This window comes from Macaca thibetana, chromosome 7 (genome assembly GCF_024542745.1).
Source record: "Macaca thibetana thibetana isolate TM-01 chromosome 7, ASM2454274v1, whole genome shotgun sequence".
NCBI lineage: Eukaryota > Metazoa > Chordata > Mammalia > Primates > Cercopithecidae > Macaca > Macaca thibetana.
This window is the reverse complement of record NC_065584.1, coordinates 37,214,383-37,232,346: the sequence shown is the minus strand read 5'-3', so window position 1 is coordinate 37,232,346 and position 17,964 is coordinate 37,214,383. Positions and strand designations below refer to the sequence as shown.

The 17,964-nt window shown below is 39.5% G+C and overlaps 1 protein-coding gene across 5 annotated transcripts in view; it reads right to left on the bottom strand.

Annotated features, from left to right (window-relative positions):
* Positions 1-2,011: 2,011 nt before the first annotated feature.
* Positions 2,012-17,964, bottom strand: part of LOC126958766 (disintegrin and metalloproteinase domain-containing protein 21-like) — a 34,274-nt gene continuing 18,321 nt past the window's right edge. For 2 of the 5 annotated variants that reach the window (XM_050797355.1, XM_050797354.1), the window contains exon 2: positions 2,012-5,912. In XM_050797355.1, coding sequence (XP_050653312.1) covers positions 2,151-4,382 — 2,232 coding nt within the window. In that variant the 5' untranslated portion in view covers positions 4,383-5,912 and the 3' untranslated portion in view covers positions 2,012-2,150. The remainder of the gene's footprint in view (positions 5,913-17,964) is intronic. The other 3 variants (XM_050797353.1, XM_050797351.1, XM_050797352.1) reach the window with 3 other exon arrangements.

Here is a 17,964-nt window from a genome sequence, read left to right as displayed (position 1 = left end):
TTTTTCTAGGTACCCTTTTGTCAGACTGAAGTCAGCATTTTCCTTCCATCTTTCAGAGTTCTGTAGATGAGCAGAGAGTTTAGGTAACTTTCCTAAGGTGAGAAAAGACTCTTCTATTATCTCAAATTTCTTCTACTATGGAAACTCCTATTCAACCCAAACACCTGGTCAGATCTGTGTAGACATATGGTCTGGTGCAATGTTGATCAATCTGTTAAATTCTTAAGTGGCGTGATTTCATCAGGTATAAATTTGAACTGGAGTGCCTTTGGTTACTTGGGGCATGTCAAACTTGTGCATTTTTGTGTCACCTTAGAAGAAAAGGGTAGCAGAATAGCTGACACTCCACAAATAACTTACTTTATTTGGTATGAAGAAACCATGAAAAGAAATATTTTGAACAATCTCTAGTCTTGAGTCCTGTTTTCAACAGCTTCAATGATCTTCCTTTCCCAAAGGCCTCCTCCCTTCTGTCTACCTCTATTTATGCTTCTGATTCTCACCTCCCTTCTATCCTGATCCCTATCTTCTTGAAGTCCCCCTTGCTTCTTTTCTTCCACATCTCCACCTCCCTTGTACTATGTGACCTGGAACATCACCTCTTGTTGGATATGACAAGCCTTAAAAACAAGAGAAAAGTTTTTAAAACACACACACACACACAGACACACATACACATACAGACATACAGTGTCACTCTGTTACCCAGGCTGGTGCGCAGTGGTACAGTCATGACTCACTATAACCTTCAGCTCCTGGTCTCAAGTGATCCTCCTGCCTCAGCCTCCCAAGTAGATGGGTCTACAGGGACACACTATTCCACCGGGCTGATTTTTAAATTCTTTTAGAGACGGGGTCTTGCTATCCTGCTCAGGTTGGCCTTGAATTCCTGGCTTCAAGTGATCTTCCTGCCTCAGCCTCCTGAATAGCTAGGACTACAAGCATGCGCCACCATGCCTAGCTAATTTCTTTATATTTTGTGTTGATAGATTCTCACTATGTTGCCCAGGCTGGTCTCAAACTGATACTCCCTCCTCATACTCTGGAATAGCTAGGACTACAGGTATGTGCCACCATGCCTGCATAATTTTTTTTTGTTTTTAAATATTTTATAGAGACAGAGTCTCACAATGTTACCCAGGTTGGTCTCAAACTCCTGGCCTCGAGGAATCCTCCCACCTCAGGCCCCCAAATCTCTGGGATTATAGGCGTGAGTCACTGTACCCCACCTTAGTGCACTATTTCTGAAGCGATTCTTTAGGTAAGATTTTGTGTCTGTACATTTATCAGACTGTCAGTTCCATCCTGTAATTTATAGATCGGCTGGGCTCAGGCAATTCCTGGAGATTTAAAATATGATGTCCCATACCTTTAATTTCCAGATAAATTGAGAAGTGATTTATCAGTGAATAATGACCTTTTCTGTAATAGTTTAACAGTAAAGACAAAAAGTCAGAGACATTACATATGGAATTCCCCAGGCTTAGCATAATGCAAAAATACTGAGAATAATGAAAATGATGGCAGATAGCATGTACCAAGTGCCCAGCACTTTGGGAGGCCGAGGTGGGTGAATCACTTGAGGCCAGGAGTTTGAGATCAGCCTGGCCAAGATGGTGAAACCCTGTCTCTACTAAAAATACAAAAATTAATCTGGTGTGGTAGCATATGCCTGTAATCCCAGCTACTCAGGAAGTTGAGGTGGGAAAATTGCTCGAACCCCGGGATGCACTGGTTACAGTGAGCCGAGATTGTGCCACTGCACTCCAACCTGCCAGGCTACGCACTAGACACCCTACCTCAAAAAAGAAAAAAAAAATTAAGAATGTGAGCAAATGTATATTAGTGTACATGGGATTTGCCACAGGGGTATCTAGAAAACATTAGCCTCAAATCTTAAATGAGTACAGGTCCTCTTGTTAGTGAATCTAGGAGTTTCTGCCATCATCTATAGAAGTATTGAGAATATGACCAGACAGGAAATGTTAAGTAAATTTAAACACACAGACCCTTTTTAAATTGCCAAGTGATTTTATTTCAAGATGACATCAAATTGCTAAGAGGTGATGTAACCATCATAATGACTATTGATTACAACTCCCAGTAAGTGTCAATGAGATTTTCTCCATTGTGTGGGCTCCCATTAGTATTTACTCCTCAGGTTCAGTAGTTTGCAATACTTTCTCTTCCATAAATTCTATTACTTGTGAAAAGCCACCAAAGAGAAGCGAAACCAGTAAAAGGATGTAACGAGTAAATATTAAAAGTAGTGCTCGGTTTGTATTCACAAGGATGCTGCCTGCAATATGATATTGTTTGTCAGGTGGAGGGCCACTATCTATACTACCTCCTGTTCCTCTCAGTTCACATGTTGGTGGTTGCCACCCAAACACACAGTGACAATGTTTTTTGTTGTTACATACTCCTTTGTAATTGCATGTTTTAAGATCACACTCAAAATGCAGGTCTTGATAAAAAGTACAATTGTGTTTAAGACAGTAGCTCCCTGGGCCACAGGTTGCACCATCCACTACCAGCCCCATTTCTGGCAAGTCTGTTCCGTGGTGTGCTTCATAGCCAAAGCATTTTTCTTCTTTTATGTCGCGTACTAATATACTACGAAATGTAGTGTGCTCACCTCCACCGGGAATCTCGCTGACACCACTACAGTGCAACATTCCACAAAAAACATCATCTTCTTCACATGGAAAAGGTTTACTTCCTCCTCGCTGTAGAATAACCCCACAGTTTCCAAATCGGTCACCAATCCTATTCAATTGTTGATAGCACGCTGGGGAGCCGTCTTTCACTTGGTAGCCAAAAAGGGCTTGACACTGCATATCACGGTCACTGCAGTTTCCTCTTACACAAACAGATACTGCTGAACATGGGGTTCCATCCTGGACATAGACGTCATTTGGACACTCTTCGTTTTTCCCATCACAGTATTCCGGTAGATCACATATACCACCCAAGTCTCTGCAAACCACTCCAGGGGCAGCATATTTACACTCACGGCAGCAAAGTCCTGTATTGCAAACACTGCCAAGAGAAAGGATACAAGAGGTCTCACAACATCTATCATTGGCACAATCTTTAAGGGAGCCACAGTCACATTCTTCCCTCTGATTTTTGATCTTGTCTCCACAACGAGGAGCTACATAAGGAAAATTAGTGTATGGAATATTTGGTGCACTCAAACAAATATCCCATCCATTCAACCTGAGTTGAATCCTCTCATAAGAACAATTGCTCATCATATCATTAAGATCAGGAACAGGAGCCATGAGACAGTTGGTTCGTCGAAAACAATAACAACCTGCAGAATCATGTGTCAAGCCCATGTTATGACCTAGTGCATGCGCTGTTAAACATGCCCCCCTAAATAAGTGATACCTCATTAAATACACAAACATGGCTCCCCAGTTGGGGTTGCACATTCCATTAAACTGGGCATAACAGTCCTTGTTTTCAAGTTGATATGCTGTAAAAACAACTGAGGTATCATGTTCAATTTCTGTGTACCATCTAAATAATTTCCACAAACCAAAGTTTTCTACAGCAGTTCCAGCAGATATTCGATAAAACTTTACTAAATCCCTTTTATTCCATATGCACAAAACACGTACATAGACATTTAAATAAACTGGTTTGAAAATGGTATGTATGATGCTGTTAATAATCACTACATTCTCTATTATGTGTGACACATTAGGGTTCCGCTGGAATAATCCATTAGTAACCGTGTAGTGAATTTTCAAGTTTTTTCTATGATGCCTCCACAAATAAACGTGGCCCGCTCTGGGAGTTTCAGCCAGTTTTACCTTTTCAGATTCTTGATCTCTCTCTTCCCCTTCAGTCTTACATCTACTAGCCTCTCCCGGTCTTTCTTCTGACACAAGCAGGGATACTACATGCTCAAATTTGGAAGAAGCCTCCAGGGGTTTGATTTCATAAGTCAAGTCATCCACCTGCAGCATGCCACGCAGCCCTCCATGGCAGGTGTCCAATGTGGCCACAGACCCAGGAACCCCTTCCAGGTAGCAGTCATAGTAACAGTCTCGCGGGACAAAAGGGTAGTTCTCCTGCATGGCCCCCTGGTCATTATCAGTAAAAACAGGTAAATGTCTGGGCATCATGTTCTTCTTGAGCTTCATGTGAATCACGTGCCTTCGGCCCTGGAAACGCATGCTGTAAGAGAGTTGGTCTGGCATCTCAACTCCACGCCTCCTGTGGGGCACTTTCCTGGGGATTACAATTTCTGAGGAAGTAAAGCGCCATCCTGGTGGGTCATGAAAACAATAGACCTGGGACAAGAGTGCCCAGAGGACAGGCAGCCAGAGAGCACCTGTCAAAGGGTCCTGGACCCAGGCAAGTCCCATGAATAAGGGAACCTTTGACCAAAGAAAATGCAATCAAATGGGAGGCACAAAGAGGATCCCTCAGTCTTCAGGCTTCTCCTCAGGGCAGTTATGATGAAAGCAGAGTGAGTCTGCAGGCTTGGCACCCCCTGATAGGTGAGTGGGAAGGGTTAGGCTATTACATAACAATGGTGTGCTCCTCAGGGGAGGCTGTTTTCAGTGAGCTGGAGAGGTAGGCCAGGGGGTCAAAGGAAGAGGAAAAAAATGGCAGGAATTGAGAATAGCAGCATATAACTGAGCTGAAATGTCCCATGTCCTCTAAGGGAAGTCATAAGTGGGGTTTGATGAATAAGTGGGTTTGATGCAAGTTTAGGACACTTAAGGACATTTTTCTCAAGCCTAAATGAGAGAAGGACTCAACATGTAATTAAAAGAGGGAAGCGTATCCAATGATAAGGAAAGTGGAAACTTCTCCTTAAAAGAATTTTGAGTGCTGCAATAAACATATGTGTATAGGTGCTTTTATAGTATAATGATTTATAATCCTTTGGGTATATACCCAGTAATGGGATTGCTGGGTCAAATGGTATTTCTGGTTCTAGATCCTTGAGGAATTGCCACACTGTCTTCCACAACGGTTGAACTAACTTACACTCCCACCAACAATATAAAAGAGTATCAATTTCTCCACATCCTTTCCCGCATCTGTTGTTTCCAGACTTTTTAATGATCACCATTCTAACTGGCGTGAGATGGCATCTCATTGTGGTTTTGATTGGCATTTCTCTAATGACTAGTGATGATGAGCATTTTTTTTCATGTTTGTTGGCCGTATAAATGTCTTCTTTCAAGAATTGTCTGTTCATATCCTTTGCCCTATTTTTGATGGGGTGATTTGTTTTTTCCTTGTAAATTTGTTTAAGTTCCTTGTAGATTCTGGATATTAGACCTTTGTCAGATAGATAGATTGCAAAATTTTTCTCTCACTCTGTAGGTTGCCTGTTTACTCTAATGGTAGTTTCTTTTGCTGAGCAGAAGCTCTTTAGTTTAATTAGATCCCATTTGTCAATTTTGGCTTTTGTTGCAATTGCTTTTGCGATGAACAACTTCAGCAAAGTCTCTGGGTACAAAATCAATGTGCAAAAATCACAAGCATTCCAATACACCAAAAATAGACAAGTATAGAGCCAAATCATGAGTGAATTCTCATTCACAATGGCTACAAAAAAAATAAAATACCTAGGAATACAACTTACAAGGGACCTGAAGTCCTCTTCGAGGAGAACTGCAAACCACTGCTCTAGGAAAGAAGAGAGGACACAAACAAATGAAAAAAAATTCCATGCTCATGGATAGGAAGAATCAATATTGTGAAAACGGCCATACTGCCCAAAGCAATTTAGACATTCAATGCTATTCCTATCAAACTACCATTGACTTTCTCCACTGAACTAGAGAAAGTTACTTTAAATTTCATATGGAACCAAAAAAGAGCCCATATAGTCAACACAATCCTAATCAAAAAGAACAAAGCAGCAGATATCACTCTACCTGCCTTCAAACTACAGTACAAGGCTACAGTGACGAAAGCAGCATATGATACTGGCATCAAAACAGATATATAGACCAATGGAACAGAACAGAGGCCTCAGAAATAACACCACACATCTACAACCATCTGATCTTTGACAAACCTGACAAAAACAAGCAATGGGGAAAGGATTCCTTATTTAATAAATGGTGCTGGGAAAACTCGTTAGCCATGACAGTAGATTTCTCATCAGAAAACATGGACGCGAGAAGGATGTGGCACAACATTTTTTAAGTACCGAAAGGAAAGAGCTGTCAACCATGCATTTTATATCATGTGAAACTGTCCTTCAGGAATGAACAGGAAATAAAGACATTCTGAAAGGAAGGAGAACTACAAGAGTTTGCAGCTAGCGGATCTACTGTTAAAGATTGGCCAAAGGACACTGTGGAAAGTAGTTTGGAGATTTCTCAAATAATTAGAAAGAGAACTTCCATTCAACTGAGCAATCCCATTACTGGGTATCTACCAAAGAAAAAAAAATTGTTCTATCAAAAAGACACATGCACCTGTATGTTCATTGCAGCACTATTCACAATAGCAAAGACATAGAACCAATCTAGCTGCCCAACAATGGTGGATTCGATAAAGAAAATGTGGTACATCCACACCATGGAATACTATAGAGCCATACAAAGAATGAAATCATGCCTTTGCAGTAACATAGATGCAGCTTGACACGATGCGTATCTGTGTCCCCACCCAAATCTCATGTTGAATTGAAATCCCCAGTGTTGGAGGTGGGGCATGGTGAGAGGTGATTGAATCATGGGGATAGTCCTTCATGAATGGTTTAGCATCATCTTCTCAGGTAATGGTGAGTGAGTTCTCATGAGATCTGTTTGTTTAAAAGTGCATAGCACCTCCCCCTCCACTCTCTTTGTCCGTCCTTCTCCAGCCATATGAAGTGATGGCTTCCCTTTCACCTTCTGCCATGATTGTAAGTTTCCTGAGATCTCACCTGAAGCCAAGCAGATGCCAGCATCATGCTTCCTGTATTGCCTGCAGAACTGAGTCAGTTACCTTCTTTTCTTTATAAATTACCCAGTCTCAGGGATTTCTTTATAGCAGTGTGCGAATGAACAAATACACAGATGGAGGTAACAGAAAACCAAAAACCAAATACAAATAAGAAATAGCTATAACAAATAGAAATAAATAATGAAAGGGAAGACTTAAGCATTAACAATAGTTACCTTAAATGTAAATGATCTTAATACACCAATCTAAAGACAGAGAGAAGCAGAGTGGGTAAATAAACATGACACAACACTATGCTGTGTATAAAAAATTCACTTCAAATCTAATCAAATAGGCCGAATGTAAAAGAATTGAAAAAGATTTACCATGCAAACACTGATTTTAAAAAAGCAGGAGTGGCTACATACTTTCACACACTAATGAGTACAAATATAACTGAGGCAATCTGAGTAAGCCCAGGAAATTGTATTGATGTCAACAACCTAGTTATGTTATTGTACTATTGCAGGGGCTCTTGAAAACAGTATGCTGAGAATAGATAGGGCTCAAGGACAGTATCTCCAATTGAACTTTTAATGAACTCCCATAGGCGCCAAGAAGGCGGACAAATAAGGAAGAGCATAGAGACAAGGAACTAAGCAGAAGGTTACATCTGTGTAAAGAAACTTTGTTTTGCATTGTGTTCTTTCTGCTGACGTGGGATTTATGGACTATAAATAAAGTGAGGCGGAGGCTCTGGGCGCGGCCGCCATGTTCTCTGTATGTCTTCTTCTGTGTTGTCTTGTGTGTTCATTCCTTTGTTTAGAAAACACTTGGACCCCAACAACTGGCGCAGCGAGCAGGGTCCGTGGCTCCACGAGAGCAAGGAACCGGAGGGGGAGCACCCCGGGTTTGTAAGTAAAACAAAAAAAGGGGGACCCACGGGAAAATTATGGGGAATTCTACCTCTCTGACCTCAGAATATTTACGGCTGTTTCAAGGACTGTTGCTGTCTATAGGAGTAGAAGTGAAAGAAAAAGACTTTGAAGTGATTGTTTGCCCATGTTGAACAACATTGTTACTGGTTTCAGTATCAGATTAAAGTGCAGCTGAATTGGAGAGAATGGTTACAGGTAGTAAAGCTTTGCTTAGAGCTCACCAGTTAGGGGATACTATGCCTCTAAATTTGTGGACCTTGTGTAACTCTATCACTCAGGCATTAGAGTTACTTGAGACTGATTCAGAGTGTGGTGATGTAGCCACAGGAGGAATGGCATCTGAGGATTTGGAAAAAATAAATCTGAAACGGAGCCCATTTATGCCAGGGTAACAGAGGATGGGGGGGGGGTAGCAAAAGGGGGAAAAGAGGAAGAGCCAGTTCTTCCTTCTTCTAAGGGGAATTCAGACATGCAGTGTATTATGGAAATGCTTCAACAGATATTACAGATACATTCTTCTAATTCACCTTTGCGAGCTTTCCCTGTTTCTTTTCCTTCTGCCCTGTTAGAAGAGGATTTTCCAGTGCCTCCAAACCCCCAGCTTCCTTACCTTTGTCTGGCAAAGTTTTCTCAGTGCCTTTCCCGCCATTGGGGGAGGGAAAAAAGGAAAAGATAAGAAAATTTAAGGAGCTGGATCTGTTTCCAATTATTCGTACTTCTTTTGCTCCTAATGCTCAGTTTCCAAATGGTGGCAATAATGTCCAATTTAATGCCTTACAACTTAAATTTTTGAAAGAAATGAAAGCTACCATTTCTAACTATGGACCTCAATCTCCTTTTATCCTTGGTCTTCTTGATGCTTTTTCATCAGAAAATTTGATGATTCCTATAGACTGGGAGACTTTGGGGAAGGCTTTTCTTGATCGTTCTCAGTGGTTACAATTGCACAGCTGGTGGATGGACAAGGCGCATGTACAGGCTAGAAAAAAAATGCTATGTGTGATCCCCCAGGACCCACTGAGGAACAACTCACAGGCACGGGCCAATATGCTACTCTTAATGCTCAGGCTGGCCTAGATGATGTCGCCCTTACTCAAATCAAGACTTTGTTTTTAAGGGCCTGGAATAAGGTAGAGATAACAGGAAAATCTTCCCTTTCCTTTGTGAAGATTTTACAGGGCACAAATGAACCATATTCAGATTTCGTAGTCCGTCTTCAGGATGCTGTCTTGAAAACTGTGGGTGTTGGCCCTGCTTCAAAAATTTTGTTACAAAATTGTCTTTTGAAAATGCTAATGCTGACTGTTAAAAATTGTTGAGACCGTTAAAGGCTAGTGGGGCCAATTTAGATAAATATATTAAAACTTGTGCTGGTGTTGGAGGGGCTATTTATAATGCTCAATTATTTGCTGGAGCTTTGTCTAAAGCCTTAAAAGAAAATAACAAACAAGGTGTTTGCTTTCAGTGGGGTAAACCTGGACATTTCAAGAAAGAATGTCGCAAAAAATTGAACACTTTTATCCCTCAAGGCAGAAAGCTGCCTTCAGAGGTGTACAAATGTTGTGGTAAAGGTCAACATTGGACAAATGAATGTCGTTCCAAAACTGATAAAAGTGGAAATTTACTGTCTCCTCTCCTGGGAAACGGGAGCCGGGGCCCACAGGCTTGGGGCCCCAACAATTACAATACAAGTCTACTACAATACCCAGTGAGCAATGACCTACAACATCAAGGAATGAATTCAAGTCCTCCTTAAGGATCCCACACCTTACCCCAGTTTCTCAGCTTTATGCGGCAACTAAGCAGAGCGCCGTTGCTGACTTAGCTATTACTCAGCCTTATACCTTGTCTCCTAATAGAGGAGTATATAAATTAGCTATTAGAGTGTGTGGCCCTTTGCCAAAAGGACATGTAGGACTTTTGTTAGGTCAAAACAACAGTGCTATACAGGGGTTAATGGTGATTCCAGGAATCATTGATCCTGATGTTACTAATAAAATTCTTATTATGGTACAAGTCTCACAATTTATACGCCTAGAGGCAGGGGAGCGTATTACACAATTACTTTTATTGCCTTTTTTTTCTGTTTCTATCTAGAGAGGTATCTCGACAGGGAGGGTTTGGTAGCACAGGAAAAACTGTTTTTTGGGAAACTTTAGTTTCTAATCAAAAGCCCTTATGTTCATTGCACATTAATGGAATAGTTTTTAAAGGGTTAATTAATACGGGGGTGGATGTGTCTATCATTTGTTTAAATTAGTGGCCTATACAATGGAAAAAAAAAAGACAAGTTTCAGTTATACTCACTGGCTTGGGTGCTGCTTCTGTGGTTTATCAAAACGTAGAACCTTTAACCTGTGTCGGTCCTAAAGGTCAACAAGGTCAAGTGTTTTTTTATATTGTTCCTATCAATATTAATCTTTGGGGACAAGATCTTTTACAACAATTTGGTGCTTTTTTAAACATTCCTCATATTTCCTCAGCTGCCAAAAATATGATGTTCAAAATGGGCTACAATCCTTTAAACTCATAGCCACTGTTCACCAGCCTCAAGTTTTATAATTAAAGTGAAAAACTACCGCTTCTGTTTAGGTGAAACAGTGGCCATTATCTAAAGAAAAACTTAGGGCTTTAAAAGAGTAAGTCAAAAAACAATTGGCCGAGGGGCATATAAAGCCAAGTACTTCTGCATGGAATTCCCCTGTCTTTGTCATGTTAAAAAAAAAAAAAAAAAGTGTGAAAAATGGCGTTTATTAACTAATCTTAAAACTATAAATGTTTACATAAAATGGTAATCTTAAAACTATAAATGTTTACATAAAATGGCGTTTATTAACTAATCTTAAAACTATAAATGTTTACATTCAACCTAGGAGAAGCTTACAACCTGGCCTTCCTAATCCTTCTATGATTCCTCAAGATTGGGTACTCATGGTTATTGATTTAAAGGATTGTTTTTTTTTCTATTCCTTTGGATCAAAAGGATTGTCAGCGTTTTGCCTTCTCTGTCCCTGTTTTTAATAATTCTCAGCCACTTTCTCGATATCAATGGAAAGTTTTACCTCAAGGTATGTTAAACAGTCCTACCTTGTGTCAAGAATTTGTCCATCGGGCCCTGGATCCTGTTCGAAAGCGTCATCCTTCTGTTCTTTTATATCATTATATGGATGACATTCTTCTTGCTGCACCCACCAGAGAAAAGCAGCAAGATGCTTTTGCATCATTACAAACTCAGCTTTCTTTCTACTCACTTAATATTGCCCCAGAAAAAATTCAAGTGGATTTTCCTATTCAATATTTAGGTTATACCTTGGGAGCATGAAATATTCGACCCCAAAAAATTCAAATTTGACATGATCATTTAAAAACATTAAATGACTTTCAAAAGCTTTTAGGAGACATTAATTGGATGTGTCCTGTTTTAGGAATACCAACGTATCAGTTACAACATCTTTTCTCTATTCTAGAAGGAGACAGTCACTTGGACAGCTCACGTCATTTAACTCCTTTGGCTTTACAGGAACTCCAGCTTGTAGAAGAGCAACTTCAAAAGGCCCATTTACATTATATCCTTCCCGACGTTCCCCTTTCCTTTTGTTTATTTCATACTTTACGTTCTCCCACAGGAATGATTCATCAAACTAATCGGCCGCTAGAATGGATCTTTTTGTCCAATAAAATGTTGGGGTCCGTGCCGGGGGTGGTGGAGAATGAAAGAACACACAAAAGACAAAGACACACAGAGAACATGGCGGCCGCACTCAGAGCCTCCGCCTCACTTTATTTATACTCCATAAACCCCACGTCAGCAGAAAGAATGCAATGCAAAACAAACTTTCTTTTCCCACATGTAACCTTCTACTCAGTTCCTTGTTTCTATGCTCTTTCTTATCTGCCCGCCTTCTTGGCGCCTACGGGAGTTCATTAAAAGTTCAATTGGAGATACTGTCCTTGAGCCCTATCTATTCTCAGCATACTGTTTTCAAAGGCCCCTGCATTTCCCCCTTTTTGTTTTTGTTTTGCCTCAATCCTAAAAAGGTAGCCCATATTTGTTCCTGTGTTTTCTTTTGTTTTTGGAGGCGACGGAGGGAGCATCGAATCACCAAAAGAAGTAGACTCAATCCAAGTGCCCAAAGCAATATACTTCCAGAGATTGTAGAAATCCATGTTTTCATCTGGGTCCATGGGTTAAAGGCAGCAAGGCGCTGACCTAGCTCTGCAGGGTTACGGTTCCAGACAACACATGTAATTGTTGTCGAAATGCTTCGGAAATGTTCTGAATGAGCTCTTGGATGTCCAAACTAATATTTTTATGGCCTACTAATAATTTTTGGATTACAGTCCAATTTTGAGAGATGTTAAAAGGTACAGGCGTTACACAAAATTGAGTGGAGTTCCAATCGCATTGTAATGTCATCCGAGTACTGAGTACAGTGAGCTGATCTCCAAGCCATGTCAATGCTTGCTCCATGTTGTCCAATCTTTCAGCAAGTTGAGAGTCAATGTTTCGTTGTTGAAGCCATAACCGGTGAGATTGTTCGTGCCATTGCTGCATAAATTCAGCATTTTGTATGCTTTGATGAAGAGCGAGTCCTGCTACGGTCACAGTGGAGGCGATGGCAACAAGATTCATCACCGAGGCAATTATAAGTCCAAGGGCACGGCAGGTTCGCTGAAGAGAAGTCCAAATATAAGTTTCAAGAGGTGATGCCCCCCATGGTCACGTAAGGTTAACAGGTAGCCAAATTTCCTTACGAGCCCTGAGGATATAAATATCCCCAGTAAAGTTGTGCCACCAGGAATGATTGAGGCAAGACAAAAATGTACACATATCTGTACAACTAACAATCTCTGTATCATTATCCCATGTCAAATTCCCCGCTAATAATAGGTAGGGCTTACGGACACAAGCAATAATATATCAGGAGGTATTTCGATATAACTGAATATGAAAGGAGTTAGTTGGGTTAGAAAGATTAAGGGACATATTCCCCACAAAAGTGCTAATGGCATCGCCTGCAGCTAACAACTTCCAAAGATGACTCTGTACTTCAGGCCTCCTTCACGCCATACCAAGGTTTCATTACTGTTAGCAGCAATACTTTTATTTACCCAGTGTCATTTCAAAGGTATGTGACTAAATGTTATTTGAAAATCACCATGCACACTCCAATCAGTTATTTACATTCCATTGTATTCTAATAAAATCCGGGGTTTAGTTCTCCGACATTGTTGTCACTCCAGCACCTCAATATTAGGAGAAACCTCTAGAATAGGACAAAAAAGTAAAGAACTAGGAATAGTTTCATTACTATATACAGTATGATTATATTAAAAACTTCTAGTTACAATAATAACAGTATTAGCAGCCACATGACTATGATTATAACGAACAGCCCAGGCTTCATGCGATTTTCGGAGACAATGAGAACTATTTCCCATACATATTGGAAGTCCTTCCACTCCAAATTGATATATGTTGTTTATAATTCCCGTTTCCCGTTCTATATTGTCCTTGTCTATATAGGGGGACGGCATCCAAGTAGTGTCATTGGTGAAAACCTTAATTTCCGCCTCCCCTCAGGCGACTCCCTGATACAAGGGCGGAAAGGGAATATAAGTCCAATATTCATACAAAGCCTCACTAAGGGAAATAAGTCCCCCGCCGAGGCATATCCAACAAAGGAAGAAATGCATGCTGAATCCAGTTTTCAACAGGGTTTCAATCATCTTGTAGGAAACCACTCAGGTCCGCTCCCTGTAAGGACAAGAGCATAGCCCCGTCCCTGTTTTAGAACTTGCCCTTGAACATACTTACCTTCTTCATTAGGATACCAAACCTTTAAACTGTCAGCAGGGACTATCACCAAGGGAGGTGAGGAAAGATGGGTTACGACAGCAGAATCTTGCAATTGTCTCCATTGATTCAAAAAAATTAAGGTAAAAAGAACCTTCAAAATCTGGTTTCAAAATCTGGTTTCTGGGGGGCTCATTTCCCCCTTTTTGTTTTGTTTTAATAGTTAAGTTTTTAAAGTTAAATTTGCACGCTCAATGATGGCTTGACCTTGACTGTTGCCCGGGATACCGATGATATGTTGAATATTGTATTGCTGTAAGAAAACTTGTAATTTACGAGAGACATAGGCAGGGGCATGATTAGTTTTAAGTATAAGAGGAATGCCCATGATGGCAAAACAAGCTAAGAGATGTGTAATAACAGAATCAGCTTTCTCAGATGTCAATGGAGTGGCCCATTGAAAATAAGAAAATGTATCAATGGTATGATGAACATACTTAATTGTTCAAAAGAAGGGACATCTCATGGATTAACCCTAGGATGGAAGGATGGCATGCTCAAAGGAGCACAGGAAGGACAAGCTCGAATAAGAGAACGAGCTTGTTTATAAGTTAAATGAAACCGTCGTTGAAGGCCAGAACTATTAGTGTGATGTAGAGTATATTTTTGTTCTGCAGCATGTAGGTGGCCTATTAAAAGTGAATCAATCTGAGTGTTACCATGAACTAATGGTCCAGGAAGTTGAGAATGAGAACGAAGATGAGTGATGAATAAAGGAGCTCGACATTGGCTCAAAGTAGAAGATAACAAGGAAAAGAGTTTTTGAAGAGAAGAAGTAGCACAAAGAGGTAAAGTGGCCTGAGAAATATAAGAAGTAACATAAACAGCGTATTGAGAATCACTAACAATGTTACAACCAGTAGTAGGGAAATCAAGTAAGATCATCAGAACAGCAAACAATTCTCCCTGTTGCACCAAGGGATAAGGATAAACTGTAACTCGAGATTGATGAACACTCCAATATCCAGCCTTATCATTGCTACTAGCATCAGTAAAATAGGTAGGACCTTGAACAGGAAATACAGAAATTGGTGAGAAAGGCAACACAGAATGTTGCCTAAAAAATGAAAAGATCGGAGACTTAGGATATTGGGTAGAAAATTGTCCAACAAAAGAAGCGCAAGCAACTTGCCAAGAATCAGAAGTTGCAAGAAGATAAGTGATCTGACTATGAGTGAATTGAGAGATAATTAAGGAAGGATCTCCTCCCCATAGTTGTCGACAGTGATGCCGTCCTTTGATGATCAGTTCAGCTAAATGATCGATATAAGTAGCCAAGCGTTTAGATATTTTATTGGACAAAAGGATCCATTTTAGTGGTCGATTAGTTTGATGAATCATTCCTGTGGGAGAAGGTAAAGTATGAAATAAACAAAAGGAAGGGCCTTTTGAAGTTGCTCTTCAACAAGCTGGAGTTCCTGTAAAGCCAAAGGAGTTAAATGGCGTGAGTTGTCCAAGTGACTGTCTCCTTCTAGAATAGAAAAAAGATGTTATGACTGATATGTTGGTATTCTTAAAACAGGATGCATCCAATTAATGTCTCCTAGAAGCTTTTGAAAATCATGTAATGTTTTTAAATGATCACGTCGAATTTGAATTTTTTGGGGTCGAATATTTTGTGCCTCCAAGGTATAACCTAAATATTGAATAAGAAAATCCAGTTAAATTTTTTCTGTGGCAATATTAAGTGAGTAGAAAGAAAGCTGAGTTTGTAATGATACAAAAGCATCTTGCTGCTTTTCTCTGGTTTTAACTTTGTGGGATAATGGCAGGATTAGGAAGACTGGGCTGTAAACTTTCCCTAGGTTAAATGTAAACATTTATAGTTTTAAGACAAGACAAAGATGAGAATTCCATGCAGAAGTACGTGGCTTTAGATTCCTCTCGGCCATTTGTTTTTTGACTTACTCTTTTAAAGTCCTAAGTATTTCTTTAAATAATGGTCACTGTTTCACCTAAATAGGAGTGGTGGCTATGAGTTTAAAGGATTGTAGCCCATTTTGAACATCATATTTTTGGCAGCTGAGGAAATATGAGGAATGTTTAAAAAAGCAGCAAATTGTTGTGAAAGATCTTGTTCCCAAAAATTAATATTGATAGGAACAATATAAAAAAAAAAAAAAACACTTGACCTTGTTGACCTTTAGGACCGACACAGGTTAAAGGTTCTACGTCTTGATAAACCACAGAAGCAGCACCCAAGCTAGTGAGTATAACTGAAACTTGTCTTTTTTCCCATTGTATAGGCCACTAATTTAAACAAATAATAGACATATTCACCCTCGTATCAATTAACCCTTTAAAAACTATTTCATTAATGTGCAATGAACATACGGGCTTTTGATTAGAAACTAAAGTTTCCCAAAAAACAGTTTTTTCTGTGCTACCAAACCCTCCCTATTGAGAATACGTTCCCCTGCCTCTAGGCATATAAATTGTGAGACTTGAACCATAATAAGAATTTTGTTAGTAACATCATGTCCTTTTGGCAAAGGGTCACACACTCTAATAGCTAATTTATATACTCCTCTATTAGGAGACAAAGTATAAGGCTGAGTAATAGCTAAGTCAGCAGCGGCGCTCTGCTTAGTTGCCGCATAAAGCTGAGAAACTGGGGTAAGGTGTGGGATCCTTAAGGAGGACTTGAATTTATTCCTTAATGTTGTAGGCCATTGCTCACTGAATATTGTAGTAGACTTGTATTGTAATTGTTGGGGCCCCAAGCCTGTGGGCCCCGGCTCCCGTTTCTCAGGAGAGGAGACAGTAAATTTCCACTTTTATCAGTTTTGGAACGACATTTATTTGTCTAATGTCAACCTTTACCACACATTTGTACACCTCTGAAGGCAGCTTTCTGCCTTGAGGGATAAAAGTGTTCAGTTTTTATGACATTCTTTTTTGAAATGTCTAGGTTTACCACACTGAAAGCAAACACCTTGTTTGTTATTTCCTTTTAAGGCTTTAAACAAAGCTCCAGCAAATAATTGAGCATTATAAATAGCCCCTCCAACACTAACACAAGTTTTAATATATTTATCTAAATTGGCCCCATTGGCCTTTAACGATTTTAACAATTTTTAACAGTCAGCATAAGCATTTTTAAAAGACAATGTTTGTAACAAAATTTTTGAAGCAAGGCCAGCACCCACAATTTTGAAAACAGCATCCTGAAGACGGGCTACGAAATATAGATATGGTTCATTTGTGCCCTGTAAAATCTTCACAGAGGAAAGGGAAGATTTTCCTGTTATCTCTACCTTATTTCAGGCCCTTAAAAACAAAATCTTGATTTGAGTAAGGGCAACATCATCTAAACCAGCGTGAGCATTAAGAGTAGCATATTGGCCCGTGCCTGTGAGTTGTTCCTCAGTGGGTCCAGGGGGATCACACATAACATTTTTCCTAGCCTGTACATGTGCTTTGTTCATTTACCAGCTGTGCAATTGTAACCACTGAGAATGATCAAGAAAAGCCTTCCCCAAAGTCTTCCAGTCTATAGGAATTATCAAATTTTCTGATGAAAAATATCAAGAAGACCAAGGATAAAAGGAGGTTGAGGTCCATAGTTAGAAATGGCAGCTTTCATTTCTTTTTTAAAAATTAAATTGTAAGGCATTAAATTGGACATTATTGCCACCATTTGAAAACTGAGCATTAGGAGCAAAAGAAGCACAAATAATTGGAAACAGATCCAGCTCCTTAAATTTTTTTTTAATTAAAAGTATATATAATATATAATAATACTCATATCCCCAAATATAAAGAATCCCAACATATTAATAGGAAAAGGTAAATAACCCAACCAAAAGTAGCAGAACAAAGAAATGACAATAAACCTATATGTCTAACATCATTACTCACTAGGAAATATGTATATTAATACCAAATTAAGAATCATACATACATAATACAATGGTTAAAATTTAAAAACACAGAAAATATCAAGAGGTAGTTAATGTGTTAAGCAACTCGAATACTCAACTTCTGTTTGGAGTGTAAATTGGTGGAACCTATGCACCCCTATAACATAACAATTTCCTAGCTGGGGTTATTAATACTATATTAATATTAATAGTTAATATTAATGTGCTTATTGACTATTGAAATACTCATAATATTTTAACAAACAATAAGATATACATATACACTGGTTTTGACATATTAAACAGATGTTTAGTATAAATTTAAAGTATGTCTGATGTGAACAGGGCTTCAACTTTGCCAAACAAAGGTAAAGATAAGGAAGCCGGGGGGTTG